This window comes from Ornithorhynchus anatinus, chromosome X5, assembly GCF_004115215.2.
Source record: "Ornithorhynchus anatinus isolate Pmale09 chromosome X5, mOrnAna1.pri.v4, whole genome shotgun sequence".
Taxonomy (NCBI): Eukaryota; Metazoa; Chordata; class Mammalia; order Monotremata; family Ornithorhynchidae; genus Ornithorhynchus; species Ornithorhynchus anatinus.
Window position 1 is genome coordinate 14,562,331 of NC_041753.1, and position 16,446 is coordinate 14,578,776.

General features: G+C 44.2%; 1 protein-coding gene across 1 annotated transcript in view; it reads right to left on the reverse strand.

Annotated features, from left to right (window-relative positions):
- LOC114807963 (cysteine-rich protein 1-like) overlaps nt 1-16,446 on the reverse strand; it is a 44,964-nt gene that overhangs the window by 7,276 nt on the left and 21,242 nt on the right. Inside the window, exon 2 of the mRNA XM_029054928.1 lies at nt 13,095-13,189. Within this exon, the coding sequence (XP_028910761.1) occupies nt 13,095-13,189 (95 nt within the window). The remainder of the gene's footprint in view (nt 1-13,094; nt 13,190-16,446) is intronic.

Consider the following 16,446-nt stretch of genomic DNA (forward strand, 5'->3'; position numbering starts at 1 on the left):
TTTTCTCAAGTCATCATGGCCAATTTAGCCTCCACACCCAAACTACCTTCCCTTGATGACCAAACTGATGCTCTCAGCACCATCCTTTCTACTGAACTCATCTCATTTGCTCCCCTATCCCTTTGTTGACCTAGTACCACTAACCCACAGCCCTGGATCACCTCCACAGCCTGTCTCCTTTGCTCTTGTGTACGAGCTGCAGAACGCTGCTGGTGGAAATCTAGATAGCAGGTCAACCTCGTTCACTTCACGATTATGTATACGTGCTTTAATTCTGCCCTCTCCTCTGCCCAGCAAAATTATTTCTCCATCCTTACTGACACACACGCCTATTGCTCTCGCCAGTTATTCCAGACTTATAACTCCCTCCTCAAGCCCCTTGTTACTCCACCTCCCCCATCCCTTGCCCCTAACGAACTGGCCACCTACTTTATTGAGAAAATTGAAACTCGCAGGCATGATCTCCCTAAAATCTCCCCTGCCCTTCCCCGGCCTCTCCTTCTTCCTACCTCTTCATCAAATCTTCCATCTTTCCCAGCAGTATCTCAAGAGGAGATTGCCTGACTTCTCTCAAACTCCACCCCCACCTCATCACACTATTCTCCTACCACAACCCAACCCACACACTTCACTCCTCTAATGCTAACCTTCTCACTGTACCTCAATCTCATCTACCTCGCCACCGACCTTTTGCCCATGTCTTACCTCTGGTGTGGTATGCCCTCCCTCTTTATATCTGATGGGCAATTACTCTCTTCACCCTCTAAGCCCTGTTGGAGACATATCTCCTCCAAGAGGCTTTCCCTGACTAATCCCTCCATTCCTCTTCTCCCACTCCATCCTGCGTCACCCTGACTTGCTCCCTTTAGTCATCCCTCCTCCCAGCCCCTTATGTACCTATCTGTAATTTTATTTTTTATATCAATGTCTGTCTCCCCTCTAGACTGTAAGCTCATTATGGCCAAGGAATGTGTCTGTTACATTGATATATTGTACTCTCCCAAGCGCTTAGTATAGTGCTCTGAGTACAGTGAGTGCTCAGTAAATATGAGTCTGGTTTCCCCTCTTTCATAGAACAGAAAGCTGAGGTGTAAGCATTTACAGCAGAGCGCGGCACATAGCAAGCACTTGACAAATACCATAAATCACAAAGTAAATAAAGAGATTAAAACCATGTCTATATAGGCCAGGTCTAGAGATTGAAGTTAATTTTCCTATAAAAAAATTTTATCTGGTGCTTAAAACTACTGAGAGCAGACCTAACGTGCTGCATCACCCTTAGCAAAGATTACACCAGGCAGACATGACCGGTGTTTGGAGAGACACATTCGACTAGTCACGCCTCTCAGAGTGCCCCTTCTTCTTCACCCCTTAGTGCTTAATTACAAATTAATAACAAATGAGAAGTGCTGGGGCTCAAGTGATTAGATAATTTTACATTTTAAATTTGTAATGACTTGGAATAGGTGATGTTATTAGTAATGCAAGAGCTATCGACTGCCAACTCCAGAGGTGTCGGGGTTGCAAACTGCCATTTCCAAAGGTATCCAGACTGAGTCTCGGCAAGCCCTGGAAGAAATTGGACACTGCCCACCCAGTAGCACATCTGTCTGATTGATACATTGCCGAGGAAGAGAGAAGGATCTGCTCTAGCACAGAAATACCGAGTTGCAGACTTGAACATCTATATTGCAGCTTAAGGGACTTCAGCTGAAGTCAATCTACACAGGGTCTCTTTATTATAAAGGCATTTTCCTAGGCTACAGCTGCACCCTTGTGCAGCACAGATCGGTTCCATGATTTCAGATGCTCGAAGTTCTGAAGGTCCATTCTAGCCTGGCAATTAAAAAAATACCAAATAAATGACTTAGAAGCAAAGTCTGATTTCCAGAAACCAGTTACGAACTTTTAATAGTTAGCCAACATTAATTCTTTCCATTTATCTCTTCACTTTGTTTTACATTTTCTGGATCCCAAAATAAAAAGTTTAAGAGTGAACACCTAAGCTTTTCGGGTCCTGATTAAAGGGAACCAACTGCAGGAAGGACCTGCACCATTAGTTATTTTGATTTCCCATTTACCTTGCTTTAACCAAGTATGAAATGTAGATGAATTTTTCTGTTCTATTTCATTCTCTGTGTTGGAGGAATTCCATCAGTGTTTGGAATCCAATAAATTTTTACCCTAATACACAGAGAACAAGAGACCCTGAAGCCTAGAAAGAGCAGTGAGATAAGCTTCTTTTCACATAGATGGACTGGCTACACAAGTTTTTGCTACTTGCCTGGGGTGAGTCACATGGGGTATGGCTAATCTTACCATCACTGCCCAAAGCATCAAAGTCTCATGCTCTCTACCTGGCTCACAATTATTCAGGGGAATGAGGGAGAGCTGTGGCCTGGATAATCCTAAAGCCACAGGGGGGAAAAAAAATCAATGAAATATGCATATTTGGCCCTGGCTCTTAGCATTTTGATCATTTCTATTTAAATGGATAATTAAACTGTATCCATTAGTGTGAATGAAAATCAACACCCATAAAATGATTTCCAAAACCGGGCACGGCATTCAAACGCCTGTCATTTCTATAGAGTAAAAATCCAGCAGGAACTATTTCCCCCAAGTTCTTCGGAAACTATTCAGACAGTTTAGGGTAATGACTAATTGGTTCAAGGATAAAAATGGCCCCTCCATTAGATTCCATTTTCTGGCCAAGTACCTAGGTGTCTGTGAGCTACAGGCAGAACCCAGTTCGGTACAGGGATAGATGACCAAAGAAATTGCCACAGTAGCCTTTCACCGTTGACTCCATTTCGACTCAGGGAAAATCTCTCGAAAATGGATGAGGATGATATGGTTGAAAGAAGCCTCTCGGAGCATTTAGTTTAATCTCCTGATTGCCACGGGCAGAAGGAATGCCGCACATCCCCAGCTCATTTGACCTCTCCTTACAGGGTCATAGAGCCCTAGGCCTCGAATAGAGCTCTCATTAGCCCCACGGTTCCAACTATTAATGGCCCTGGTTTTGCTCTTCCCTAAAACTGCACCTGAATGAACCAATTGTTTAACACAGTCCATCACTCCTCTTTAACTTCAGCTGCATTGAGTTGATTTGCCCATCTGCATTATTTCTCTTCCAAAGGCAGGTGAACCCATTCAAATCCTCACCCTCCTTCCCCCCACTACCATCTTGGTGCCCAAGCCCCACCTCCTGCTTGGGCAGAGGGCCAGGGAATGAAAAAATTTAAGGGAATTTTTTGATACTGGACTAGGGGTGGGGAAGGGGAGGAAGAAGGGAAACTGTCATTGAGATGGCTGGATGTCTATGGTATGTTGTGATGTTTAATCGTTAGTTATTTATGATTTGTCCTTCCCCCATAGACTGTAAGATCCTTTTGGACAGGCAAGTCTTCAATTTTACCTACTTCGGTCTTCCTAAGCAAGTAACTTGATGCATGTTATAAGTGATCATTATTTTCATAATATCATGTTCTCCTTGGGTGACACTTTTCTTTATGTAAGGGAGAACAGACTGGGCACAAATGAACAGGTACAAAATAAATATTTGAAAACTCCTCTCTGCCCTCTCTATTGCATTCCTGGAACTAAAAATAATGTGTTAGGCAGTGAGCCTGCAGTTTAAACTTACCCTGAATATGAAGCAGGGTGGCTTAGTGGAAAGACCACGGGCTTTGGAGTCAGAGGTCCTGGGTTCTAATCCCAGCTCCGCCACTCGTCAGCTGTGTGACTTGGTGAAAGTCATTTAACTTCTCTCTGCCTCAGTTACCTCACCTGTAAACTGGGGATTAAGACTGTGAACCTCGGCTGGAACAAACTGATAACCTTGTACCTCCCCAGCGCTTAGAACAGTGCTTGGCATGTAGTAAGCGCTTAACAAATACCATCATCATTATTATTAATATGCTCCAAAACACCCAGAAATGGCATCTCATAGTCGTCTCACTCATTTTGTACTATACTCAGCATACTGCCATATCAAGGCTGGCATTTAATAAATACAAGCTGCTTGATTATGATGATGAGTCATTAGAGGCTTCCTGCTTCTCTTCATGAAGTCTGAAATAATGGAACACTGTCTACCTTCAAGGAGTTAAGTGCCCTCATTTAACTTATATGTGCTTTTTTTCAAATGGAATTTGTTAAGCACTCACTATGTGCCAGGCACTGTTCTAAGTGCTGGAGTAGATACAAAGTAATCAGGTTGGACACAGTCCAAGTCCCATGTGGGGTCTTAAATCCCGTTTTACAGATGAGGTAACTGGAGCACAGAAAAGTTAAGTGACTTGACCAAAGTCACCCAGCAGAAAAGTGGTGGAGTCAGAATTAGAACCCAGGACCTTCTGATTCCCAGGCCTGTGCTATATCCACTAGGCCATGCTGCTTCTCTTTTCAAGTGCTTCTAACATTCCTGCTTTTAGATAAATGTACATGAAGTGATGTCTCCCAGCACCTCCACCAGGGCCTCTAGAGAACTTCTACTCTGCCAAAAAGGTCTTTGTAAATAAAACCTTAAAACAATTTTGTTTTATTGCATAGTCTTTGTCAGCTTTTCAATCCTTTTGGGAAGACTACTTTTTAAATCTCTTCTTCAGTTTTAAGAATCTTGAAACTAGGTGCCATGTTTTCCCTCCCTTGCCCCATCTTCAACTCTCCCCTCTCACCTAGCAGTGTCCCAAGAGGGGATCAACTGCCTCCTCTCAAAATCGGCTCACCTACTCACTGCTGAGCCCAGGCTCACATCCTCCCTCTGGCCTGAAACTTCCTCCCCCTTCATATACAACAGACCACAACTCTTGCCACCTTCAAAGCCTCTTTTAAATCACATCTCCTCCAAGAAGCCTTCCCTGATTAAGCCCTCGTTTCCTTTACTCCCTCTCTTTTCTGCATCACTCATGCCCTTGGATCTGTACCCTTGAAGCACTAGTTATTCACCCCACCCTCAGCACTTATGTAGTGCTTAGAACAGGGCTCAGTGCTTGGCACATAGTAAGCACTTAACATATACCATAATTATTATAGATCCGTGAGTTATTTCAATGTCTGTCTTCCTCTCGAGACTGCAACAGACACAGTTCCCATCACACAGGTAAAGGGAGGTAGACCAATACAAAGAACAAAAACAATGAATTATGAACAACAGTAAGTATCAAATTCAACAATCTAAAACAGTAATAGTAAACTAGCTAGTTAACTAATACTTGAAAGGGGGAATCCTCAGGCTCCAGGCCAGTCTCCAAGTTACAGATTGCCTCAGCTTCCCCAGCATTCTAGAGTTCTAAAGGGAGGCTCTTCCAGGGAATGAGGCTTCTGTTGAGTGGTGTCGACAGAGTTGTTGATCAATCTAAATCAATGGTATTTATTGAGCGCTGTGTGCTTGGGAGAGTAACAGTGTTAGTAGACACGTTCTTTTCCCACAACGAGTCCAGGCATATGGTGGCTCCAGCACTGGGATTCAATGGTCTCAGAACTTGTCCCGCCACTGCTCTGGCAGAGAACAGACCTTCTGTCACACAGTGGTCTGGGGTGACAGAGTGGCTGGCCGGGGCATTTATATCTATTAACCAATCATTTATGATAACAAGATGGATCAATCAATGGCATTCGAGCACCTACTTTGTGCAGAGCACTGTACTAAGTACTTGGGGGAGTGCAACACAATAGAGTTGGTAGACACGATTCCCACCCATAAGGAGTCTGGGAATCAGAAGGACCTGGGTTTTTATCTCAGTTCTGCCACTTGCCTGCTCTGTGACCTTGGGCAAGTCCTTCACTTCTCTGGGCCTCAGGGACCTCATCTGTAAAATGGGGATTAAGACTTTGAGCCCCACAAAGGACATGGACTTTTTTATGGCATGTGTTAAGCCGTTACTATGTTCCAGGCACTGTACTAAGTGCTGAAATAGATACAAGCTAATCAGGTGGGAAACAGCCCATGTCCCACATGGGGTTCACAGGCTCACATTTGGACTGTTTGCAACCTGAATAGCTTGTATCTCCTCTAGTGCTTACTACAGTAGCTGGCACATAGTAAACATTTAACAAATAGCTTTTTTTTTTAAAAAAAAAAAAGAGCTTCCAGTTTATTGTTTTCCAGCCCAATTCTTGCCCCCAGTATTCCCAGGAGGGGAGAATGCATCCCTCCTCCCCCCCCCCCACACACACACCTCTCCACGTTTTTTCTCAGGAAGAACCATTCATGGAAAACACAGATGTGCAATCCAATAGGTTTGTGTATTTAAGGCCAAAGTGAGGACAACCTGTGATTTCTCCATGTCGCTCCCTAGCAGGAAAGTGGTTAGGCTATCAATCAATCAATACTGTGTGCGGAACACTGTACTAAGAGCTTGGGAGAGTACAATACAACAGAGTAGGTAGATCTTACAATCTAGAGGGGGCGACAGACATTAACATAAATTATGAGAACGGTGAGGCTGAGGGTGGGGTGAAAATCAAGTGCTTTAAGTGCATAGATCCAAATGCAAGGGTGACACAGAAGAGAGAGGGAGTAGCGGGAATGAGGGCTTAGTTGGGAAAGGCCTCTTAGAGGAAATGTGATTTTAGTAAGGCTTTGAAGTTGAGGAGAGTGGTGGTCAGTCATATATGAAAGGGGAGGGAGTTTAAGACCAGAGGGAAGATGTGGGTCAGGAGTCAGTGGTGAGATAGATAAGATAGAAGTACCGTGAGTAGGCTGAAGTTGGAAGAGTGAAGCAAGCGGGCTTTGTAGTAGGAAATCAGCAAGGTAAGATAATAATAATTATGGGATTTGTTAAGCACTTATTATTTGCCAGGCACTGTATTAAGTGCTGGGGTGGATACAAGCATATCAGGTTGGACACAGTCCCTGTCCCACATGGAGCTCCGGGTCTCAATCCCCATTTTATAGAGGAGGGAACTGAGGCCCAGAGAAGTGAAATGACTTGCCCAAGGTCACACAGCAGACAAGTGGCAGAGCCGGGATTAGAACCCCTGACCTTCTGACTCCCAGGCCTGGGCTCTATCCACCACACCATGCTGCTTCTCTAAAGGAGGGGGTGAGCTGATCGAGTGCTTTAAAATCAATGGCAAGGAGTTTCTGTTTGATGTGGAGGTGGAAGGACAACTATTGGAGGTTTTTGAGGCGTGGGGAGATGTGAATTGAACATTTTGTTAGAAAAATGATCCGGGCAGCAGACTGGAGAGGGGAGAAACAGGAGGCAGGGAGGTCAACAAGGAAGCAGATGCAGTAATCAAGGCGGGATATGATAAGTGCTTGGATCAGCATAGTAGTAGTTTGGATGGAGAAGAAAGGGTGGATTTTACCAGTGTTGTGGAGGTAGAACCAATGGGATTTGGTGACAGATTCGAGTATGTGGATTGAATAAGAAAGATGAGTTGTGGATAATGCCAAGGTTACGGGCTTGTGAGACAAAGAGGATAGTGGTGGTGTCTAAAATGATGGGAAAAAGCTATAACAGTATCCCTCTTTTAGGAATTATAAAGGTCAGGAGGGGCTGAAGAGAGGAACATACATTTGACAGAAGGAGAGACTGAAGATACGAGGAGGTAAAAAAGGATTTCTTTCCCCACTCAACTGGTTCATCATCCTCGTGTGCTCTGTCAAGCGACATGAAATGTCCGTAAATGAGACTATGTTTGACGGTGTGTCTACCTAGTCATCATCATCTTCATCATCATTAGTATTTACTGAGCAGCTACTGTGTGCAGAGCACTGTACCAGGCACTTGGGCATAGCCAATAAAAGTAAAAGATTCAGTTCCTGCACTTGAGGATTTTATGGTATAATGAGGGAAATAAGTGGATGCAAATTGTAAGAGTAAGAGCATATATAAAACAAAAGGTCAGTAAGTAAATAAAACAAATAAAGAAATGTGCTAATGGTGGCTGATGGGATGACATGACCTGTGAGGTGGGGATTAGTTAGGGAATGCCTCTTAGAGGAGGTATTTTTTAGGAGGGCTTTGGAGAGGAGAGGGAGATGGTTTGGCGGTTTTTTGCAAGGAGAGAGTTCCACTCCGGGGGTGGAAAAGAATGCAAAACGGGTCGGAGATAGAAGAGTCAAGAGCAAAGGACAGTTAGAGGGCTAGCTTGCGGGGAATGAGGAATGTGAGGTGGGTATAGTGAGACAAGAGAGTTCATTGGAAAGAAGATGGCAGCCTTTATTGTGGAGGACTTTAAATATAACGGTCGTGAGTTTCTGCTTCTGGTTGATAGGGAAAAAACAAAATAAAACGGGTAATCCATGAGAGATTTCTGTGGACAGAAATGATGCAATCTGTCAAGCGTTGTAGGAAGGGGATCCAGGCAGCACTTAGTACCATGCCTAGCACGTAGTAAGCACTTAACAAATGGCATGATGATGATGATGATGTAGGATAGAATAAAGAGGGGATAGATTGGAGGCAAGGAAACCAGTAAGGAGCCTGATGCAGTAATTCGGCTGGGAGAGTAGGATGTTCTCTGTCACTTTAAAAGGAGATTTTGCCCTACAGATGACTCTAGGGCTTAGGCAGACAGTGTCTCATAGCTGCTGGGGAGGTCATTCCAAGGCAAGATGCAGGTGTTATCTCATAATTGCTGTAGGGCATGAACCTTAAACTCCCAGGACTATATTTTCTGCCCTGTACCAGACTGAAAAAAATCTGCAAGGGCCACATTTCCTTAGTTGAAACTATTCTAGAGAAAAGTAGGACTCTTGGATTGTGTCACCTTCGCTATGGTGCATGCCAATAATATTCAGCCAGGTAATTCAATGCTATCATCCTGTGACTGGATAGATTAGAATCCCCAAGGGACATAGGAAGCTTATGGGGGGTTTTGTGGCCGACTGACAACTTGCAGGCTCAGCGGCCAGTTGGGGAAAAAAGTCGATTGCCATAATTTCCTCCCCAGTGCAATGGCTTATCCTCCCCACAGTTAATGCTCTCTCACACAAATGTAAAGACAGCTCTCCTTGCAGCAAAGGGATATTTCAGTATTTAATGTAGAGGCAAAACTATCAAAATTGGGCCCTTAAGTTGCCCCTAGCTGGGAGTGTGCAGGGTAATGGTAAAGTAACTAGGCAATAGAGACTTCAAAAACAAAATCCAATGACAAAATCTAATCAAGAAGGCCAGCACATTCTCTGGGGACAGTCAGAGTGTGGTAGAAGCTTAGGTATCAAGCTCCAGATCAAGCTAAGGTCTACAGAGCTGTAGTGTTGTTCAACCTTAGAACTTGGAACAGTGTTTGACACATAGTAAGCGCTTAACAAATACCATAAAAAAACACCCCTGATCTATATCTACAGAATCTACATCTGATTCTTTGAGCAGTTCCATCAGCATGACTTAATATATTCAATTATCAAATCGTAAGGCAGGGTGTAAAATAATGAAGTCCTGGAACAAAATCAACCATCTAGCACTGAAACCCTGAACACTGCAATCCAGCTGCCCCGAGCAGCATGGCCTAGTGGATAAGAGCATGGATCTGGGAATCAGAAGGACCTGGGTTCTAATCCCAGCACTGCCACGTCTCCTGTGTGACCTGGGCAAGTCACTTAACCTCTTTGTGCCTCAGTTACCTCACCTACAAAATGGGGATTAAGACTGGGAGGCCCATATGGGACAGGGTCTGTGTCCAACCCGATTTCCTTGTATCCACCTCAGTGCCTAGAACAGTATGTGGCACATAGTAAGTGCTTAACAAATGCCACAACTATCATTGTCATCATTATTGTTATTAATATTAATTATTATTTTAAGGGGAATAGACCACCTTAAGATACCCAAACAGTTGCCATAGGTGAGCAGAGAGGAAATGTCTTAAGGATAAGGAAAAACAAAGCCTCAGACAATGATGCATCCCAGCTGAAACCTAGGAGTCAATTGTTGCAGGTAGACTGGCATGCCACAGGGCAATCAAGCAAGGGGCAATTCTATTTGAGTAGAAGTTTCATTAAGGATGATGAGACAAGGAGAAAAAAGGGAAAACAGGGTCAGGAACTGCAAACACCACACAGGATGGCACAAAATAAGCAGTTTTTTGTGTGCACACAATGTGGTCAGGATTGTGGGTCTCACATTTGGCCTTTTCAGCCACACGTACATCCACAGTTGAATTTCACTACCAGTGGTTTCTTCTTTGAGTACCCAGGATGATTACATATACCTGAATCCCAATGTGATTCTGATCAAAACATGGCATAGCAGATATAATCTCTGCAGCATGAAAGATACAGGATTAGTGCAGAGAGCAATGCCAAGACCTCTGTACTGTGCTCATTGACCTTTCAAAAGTATTTTATGCCATTAACCGACCAGGATTCTGGCAATTGCAAAGCCAATTCAGCTGTCTTGAACGCTCACTAAAATCCTTAGGCTATTCCACAACGGTACGCTAGTTGAATCAGAGTTGAAGGCGCCCTATCTGACCTTTTCCTCATCACTGTCAGACTGAAGCCGTGCTGTGTGGTGTTGCAGTCCTGTTCAACCTATCGCATGTCAGGGGGTTCGAGAACACAGTGAGAGATGTGGAAGATGGAGTCAAAATTTGCTTCTGAGGCTCTGGGAAAGTCTTCCAGCTCAATAGACTTCAAGCATCATCATTCATCTTCAAACAGAAGCCGCTGCATGCAGAAGATAGTGCTCTTGTGGCGTATACTCAAGAAGAAATTCAAGTAAATATGAATTGCTTTGCAGATTTAGTTCAGCCCATTCAGCCTGTTGCCAAAATCTGTCAGTCTTTTTAACCACAATATTTTGAGAATCCAACCCTTCTTCTCCATCCAAATTGGTCCACTCACTTGTCAATGGCATTTATTGAGTGTTTACTATGTATAGAGCACTGTACTAAGTGCTTGGGAGAGCACAGTACGGTGGAGTTGGTAGTCACCATCCCCGCCCAGTCGAGAGGGGAAAAGGACCCCATTATCAACAACGAGATCTTGGACCACAGTCAGACCACCAACACAGAGGCTAGAAGTTTTCTCTTTCTATTTTGAATAATAATAATAATGTTGGTATTTGTTAAGCGCTTACTATGTGCAGAGCACTGTTCTAAGCGCTGGGGTAGACACAGGGAAATCAGGTTGTCCCACGTGGGGCTCACAGTCTTCATCCCCATTTTACAGATGAGGTAACTGAGGCACAGAGAAGTTAAGTGACTTGCCCACAGTCACATAGCTGACAAGTGGCAGAGCTGGGATTCGAACTCATGACCCCTGACTCCAAAGCCCATGCTCTTTCCACTGAGCCACGCTGCTTCTCAATGCTAAGCCAACTTGGGAGTGAGGCTTTGAGGGGCCTTAGGAGGAAGACGGGGGAAAGAAAAGAAAACGGTGAGGGAAGAGAGGAAAAAAGGAAGGGAAGAAAGGTGGGAATGTTGAAGGAAAGAAAAGGGACTCACCTATGCTGTCTCTTCTACCTTCACCTCCTCTGCCACTTTTCCGGTCCTCAACAGATGCCTGCAGTAGTAGTCGGCCCAACCCCAGTGGACTGCTCTGGCTGTCTGGGTAGATTGGCTGGGGGTGAGGCAGGAGGACAAGAGTCTCTCATATCTAGCCCCAAAGTCCGATGAAGACCAGAAAAGTAGAGGCGCCTCTGGTGTGCTCCTCCTGCCAGCAACCGGCAAGAGATGTAACTGACATTTTGGCTTCAGAGGGATGGGCAGGCTAACTGTAACTGCCTATATTGCCTAAGAAGTAGTGAGGACCAAGCTAATGGCTTTTTCCTCCTCTTCCCAATCCCATGGGGATGATGCCAGTTACCTCCACTCCCATGGAATTGGCACTCACGACTGAGGAGCAACATGGCTTTCCTGGGCAGGACATGTTAGAGAAACTGATGTCATCCAGAAACTCCTAGCGGTTGTACGGTGACCTGAAAGGACGACAACCAAGTCAGGAGGGCAGAATAAATTATTTAAGAATGGATGGTGAGACCCAGTGGCTATAACAGTGGACTACCCGGGGTATGGCCTAGTGGCAAGAGCACATCTTGGGAGTCAGAGGACGTGGGATCTAACCCCGGCTCAGTCTTGTCACAGTTTTAATCCCTTTTTTACAGCTGAGGTAACTGAGGCACAAAAAGAGAAGTTAAGACTGTGAGCCCCACAAGGGACAACCTGATTACCTTGTATCTACCACAGCGCTTAGAACAATGCTTGGCACATAGTAAGTGCTTAACAAATACCATCATTATTATTATTATTATTAGACAGACTCGCCTAGGGGGCATCAATTGGGAGAGGGTTGGCTCTCCTTGATCAAAGACTTAGTGAAGACTGGGATACCAAGCGGCAGGCTTGAAAATAGAGACAGGTCCTGTAAGGGATAAGGACATGAGTGGAGTATCTATCTCTAAGTACAAACAATTTGAGGGAGTGCCAATCACAGATCCGTCTGTTTAGCTACATTTTTTCACCTGGGATACTCAGAACAGTAGCCTCATCTCTGAAAATGAAGGACAGCTATTGCATGAATATCGACTGCAGTACTCTATTTTTTTATCACCGTGGTGATACGGTTACATTTAATAAAAGAGACTTGTGGTCTGGGAACACAACAATTATCATCTATCAACAATGCTTGTCTCGTCTTCCGCTGTCGAGTCGTCTCCGACCCACAGCGACACCACGGACGCGTCTCTATCAGAACGCCCCACCTCCATCTGCGGTCGTTCTGGTAGTGGATCCATAGAGGTTTTTTGGTAAAAATATGGTAGTGGTTTACCACTGCCTCCGTCGGCGCAGTAAACTTGAGTCTCCATCCTTGACTCTCTCCCATGCCGCTGCTGCCTGGCACAGGTGAGTTTTGACTTGTAGCAGATTGCCTTCCACTCGCTAGCCGCTGCCCAGGCTAGGAATGAAATGGGTATGCCTCATCTATGTGCTTCTCTCTCTTAAATGTCTCCTTTTCTGACTCCTTTCTCTTTCCACTCATCACCCTAAAATATTGTAGTAGGCTCCTGTACCCTTCACTGCAATCCAGGCTACATTAGCCTGTTACACCCTCAAACCAGGGAGGAGACGAGGACGCGGTTGGGCTGGGGTAACCGAGTCAGACAAATAGATGGAAAAATCAGTTCATTCCTTACCTCTGCATGTTGACCAGGACTGAATTGCCATTTGCACTGGGAACACTTAAGACAAAGAGGATGGTAGTCTCTGCCCAGGGAACGTTTCTTTTCAGCTGTTAAAAGGAAAAAAAATTAAGGTCTGCATGATTATCCTCATTAAGCATTGCTAAGTGGGTGGGGGGGAGGAACTCTTAGTAGTCTCTTCTTCAAATCCGTCACCTCAGACTCCTTTACAAGAGAGAAATTTCACATTTTTTTCTAGGACAGAGTATAAGCAGCATTTTATGTCTCCTTCCCTATAAATTTTGCAGATCGATTCAGGAAGAAGGGAGAAGCCTTTCCTTGCTCTTGATTCATTTTCACTAAGGCATTTGACCCTCTATTAAGGATTTTCCATGGACTGTGGATATAAGGTTGAACTGGATTTGTTTCAAACCAAACCCCTCTGCACCTTAAATTCAGCAACCTTAGTACCCTATCTCCGTAAACAAGGATTTCTCTTGTCTCCTTTAGCATAACTATTCCTTGTTTATTTGACCTCCTTTGGTAAATTCAAGTCAAGGAAAAACTAGTCCTTATCAATCCACCAAACAGAGAGAGAATCAATTCCAAATTCACATTACAGGAGAGCTTTTTAGAAGAGAATGAAGATAAGCATAAACATCCTCAAGTAGTATTACAAGAGCATGAAAATTTAGATTCTGATTATAAATATATGAGAAGCAGCGTGGCTCAGTGGAAAGAGCACGGGCTTAGGAGTCAGAGCTCCACCACCTGTCAGCTGTGTGACTTTGGGCAAGTCACTTAACTTCTCGGTGCCTCAGTTACCTCATCTGTAAAATGGGGATTAAGACTGTGAGCCTCACGTGGGACAACCTGATTACCTTGCATCTTCCCCAGAGTTTAGAACAGTGCTCTGCACATAGTAAGCACTTAACAAATACCAACATTATTATTTTTTATTATTATTATTATAAATATGGTCTTCCTGGCAATTTAAAAATACACACACTATCCGGGAATTCTTGAATTTTCAATAACCCATCAAAACACACAACATATTTCCATGCCGCCTCCATTGAAAATCTCTGATCTCCATTCCTTTTGTGCCATATATTGTTATGAAAAGGTCTCTTCCACCCTACATTAATAACATTGCTTTGGCAAGTCATTCACCTTTCCAGTGCCTCAGTTTTCTCATCTGTAAAAGGAGAGTAAAATATCTGTTCTCCCTCCTTCTTAGATTGGAAGACTCATGTGGGACAGGGACTGTGTCCAACTGAATTTTCTTGCAACTACCCCAGTGCTTAGCACACAATGAGCACTTAATAAATATCATCATCATGACTATTATTATTATTTTGTAGCTCCTTCAACCTTATAGATCTAAACAGCAGCACTCTCACTTTTCGAATCAAAGTGTCTTTCTTCCCAAGAGCTCTAAGAATTGTGTATACATAATTTTCTCACTATCCCTTTGAATTAGGCAAGAGCCATTATCTGCATCTTACAGATGGATAAATTGAAGCTCAGAGTGTTTGAATAACTTGCCCAACCCCCAAGAGAGAAAGAGGAGCAGAAAACCAAATTGCAGAATCAGTTAAATCCAGAGACTGGACCAATTGCTTATGCTTTCTCCTGCTGCTCTAATTCACCCTTAAACATACTCGGTGATCTGTAGTAAGTAAGACATCCTAGATAAGCAGAGGAAATAGGTGACAAGAGCCTCAGGTGTTCATGGATAGCCTTGGGCTTCTTTACTTTTGCTTCCTCAGATCTTTTATCACTTCCTTTCTGGTCTTCCATTCGCCCCTCATTCATTTTTCTTTCTTTCTCTCTTGCGGGCAGAGAATAGGTCGGTTATATTGCTATACTGTACTCTCCCAAGTGCTCGATACAATGCTCTGCACACATTAAGTGCTCAATAAATACAATTGATTTCTTTCTCTCTCACACAAACTCTCTCCCCCTCCCCCCCAGATTTCCAGTCCCTTATTACGATACTATTGACGGCTGTTGTCAGTAACTTTTGGAGTGCTCTGCACATATTGTAAATAATGTTGACTTCCACAATTTCACAATCAGAACACTGGATGATTTTTTTTTTTTTGTAGTGGTGATAATTTTGTATGCTCCCATTTGGGTGCAAGTCACAGAAAAGAAAGAGCTAAGTAGTGCTGTGGTGAACCCTCTGACAATAGCCCCAAGCTTCTTTGTGTGCCCATTCCAGCAGCTTTGCCCTTATAGGGCTGGTATAGTTTCCCAAAACAGCAGCGTGGCTTAGTGGAAAGAGCCCAGGCTTGGGAGACATAGGTCGTGGGTTCTAATACCGACTCTGCCACTTGTCTGCTGGGTGACTGCGGGCAAGTCACTTCACTTCTCTGTGCCTCAGTTACCTCATCCGTAAAAAAAATGGGGATTAAAAAATGTGAGCCCCACGTGGGACAATCTGATTATCCTGTGTCTACCCCAGCGCTTAGAGCAGTGCTCTGCACATAGTAAGTGCCTTACAAATACCATAATCAAGAGAAGCAGCGTGGCTCAGTGAAAAGAGCCCGGGCTTGGGAGTCAGAGATCATGGGTTCGATTCCCGGCTCTGCCACTTGTCAGCTGTGTGACTGTGGGCGAGTCACTTCACTTCTCTGTGCCTCAGTTCCCTCATCTGTGAAATGGGGATGAAGACTGTGAGCCTCATGTGGGACAACCTGATTACCCTGTATCTACCCCAGCGCTTAGAACAGTGCTCTGCACATAGTAAGCGCTTAACAAATACCAACATTTTTATTATTATTATTATTATTGAAATGGGATTCCCATGTCCACCATGCAGAATTGGAACAAAGAGGAAATGAGGTATGGCAATCATCCCAGGGCATAAAACTGAAACGCTTCTATTTCCAACATATTTAGATTAGAGATTGGTTTGCTTTAAGGTTAAGGCAAGTGGAGACGCACCATGGTCTAGTGGAAAGAGCATAGGCCCGGGAGTCAGACGACCTGGGTTCTAATCCCAGCTCTGCCACTTACCTACTGAGTTTCTGCCTGAGGAGTTGTTGAAGCCCCCCTTCAGAGACTTTCTCAGCTCACTGCTTCCCCCCCGACCAGAACCCCAAAAAGTTTTGGATGAATCTTTTCTGAAGGGAAGTGAAGAAAATATGCATCTCCTGTGTGATCTTAGCAACCTCTCTGTGCCTCAATTCCCTTAACTGCAAAATGGGGATTCAATACCCGCTGTCCCTCCTACTCACTCTGTGAGCCCCATGTGGGACCTGCTTATCCCATATAATAATAATGATGATGGTATTTGTTAAGTGCTGACTAGGTGCCAGTACTAAGCACTGGGGTGGAAACAAGCAAATCGGGCTGGACA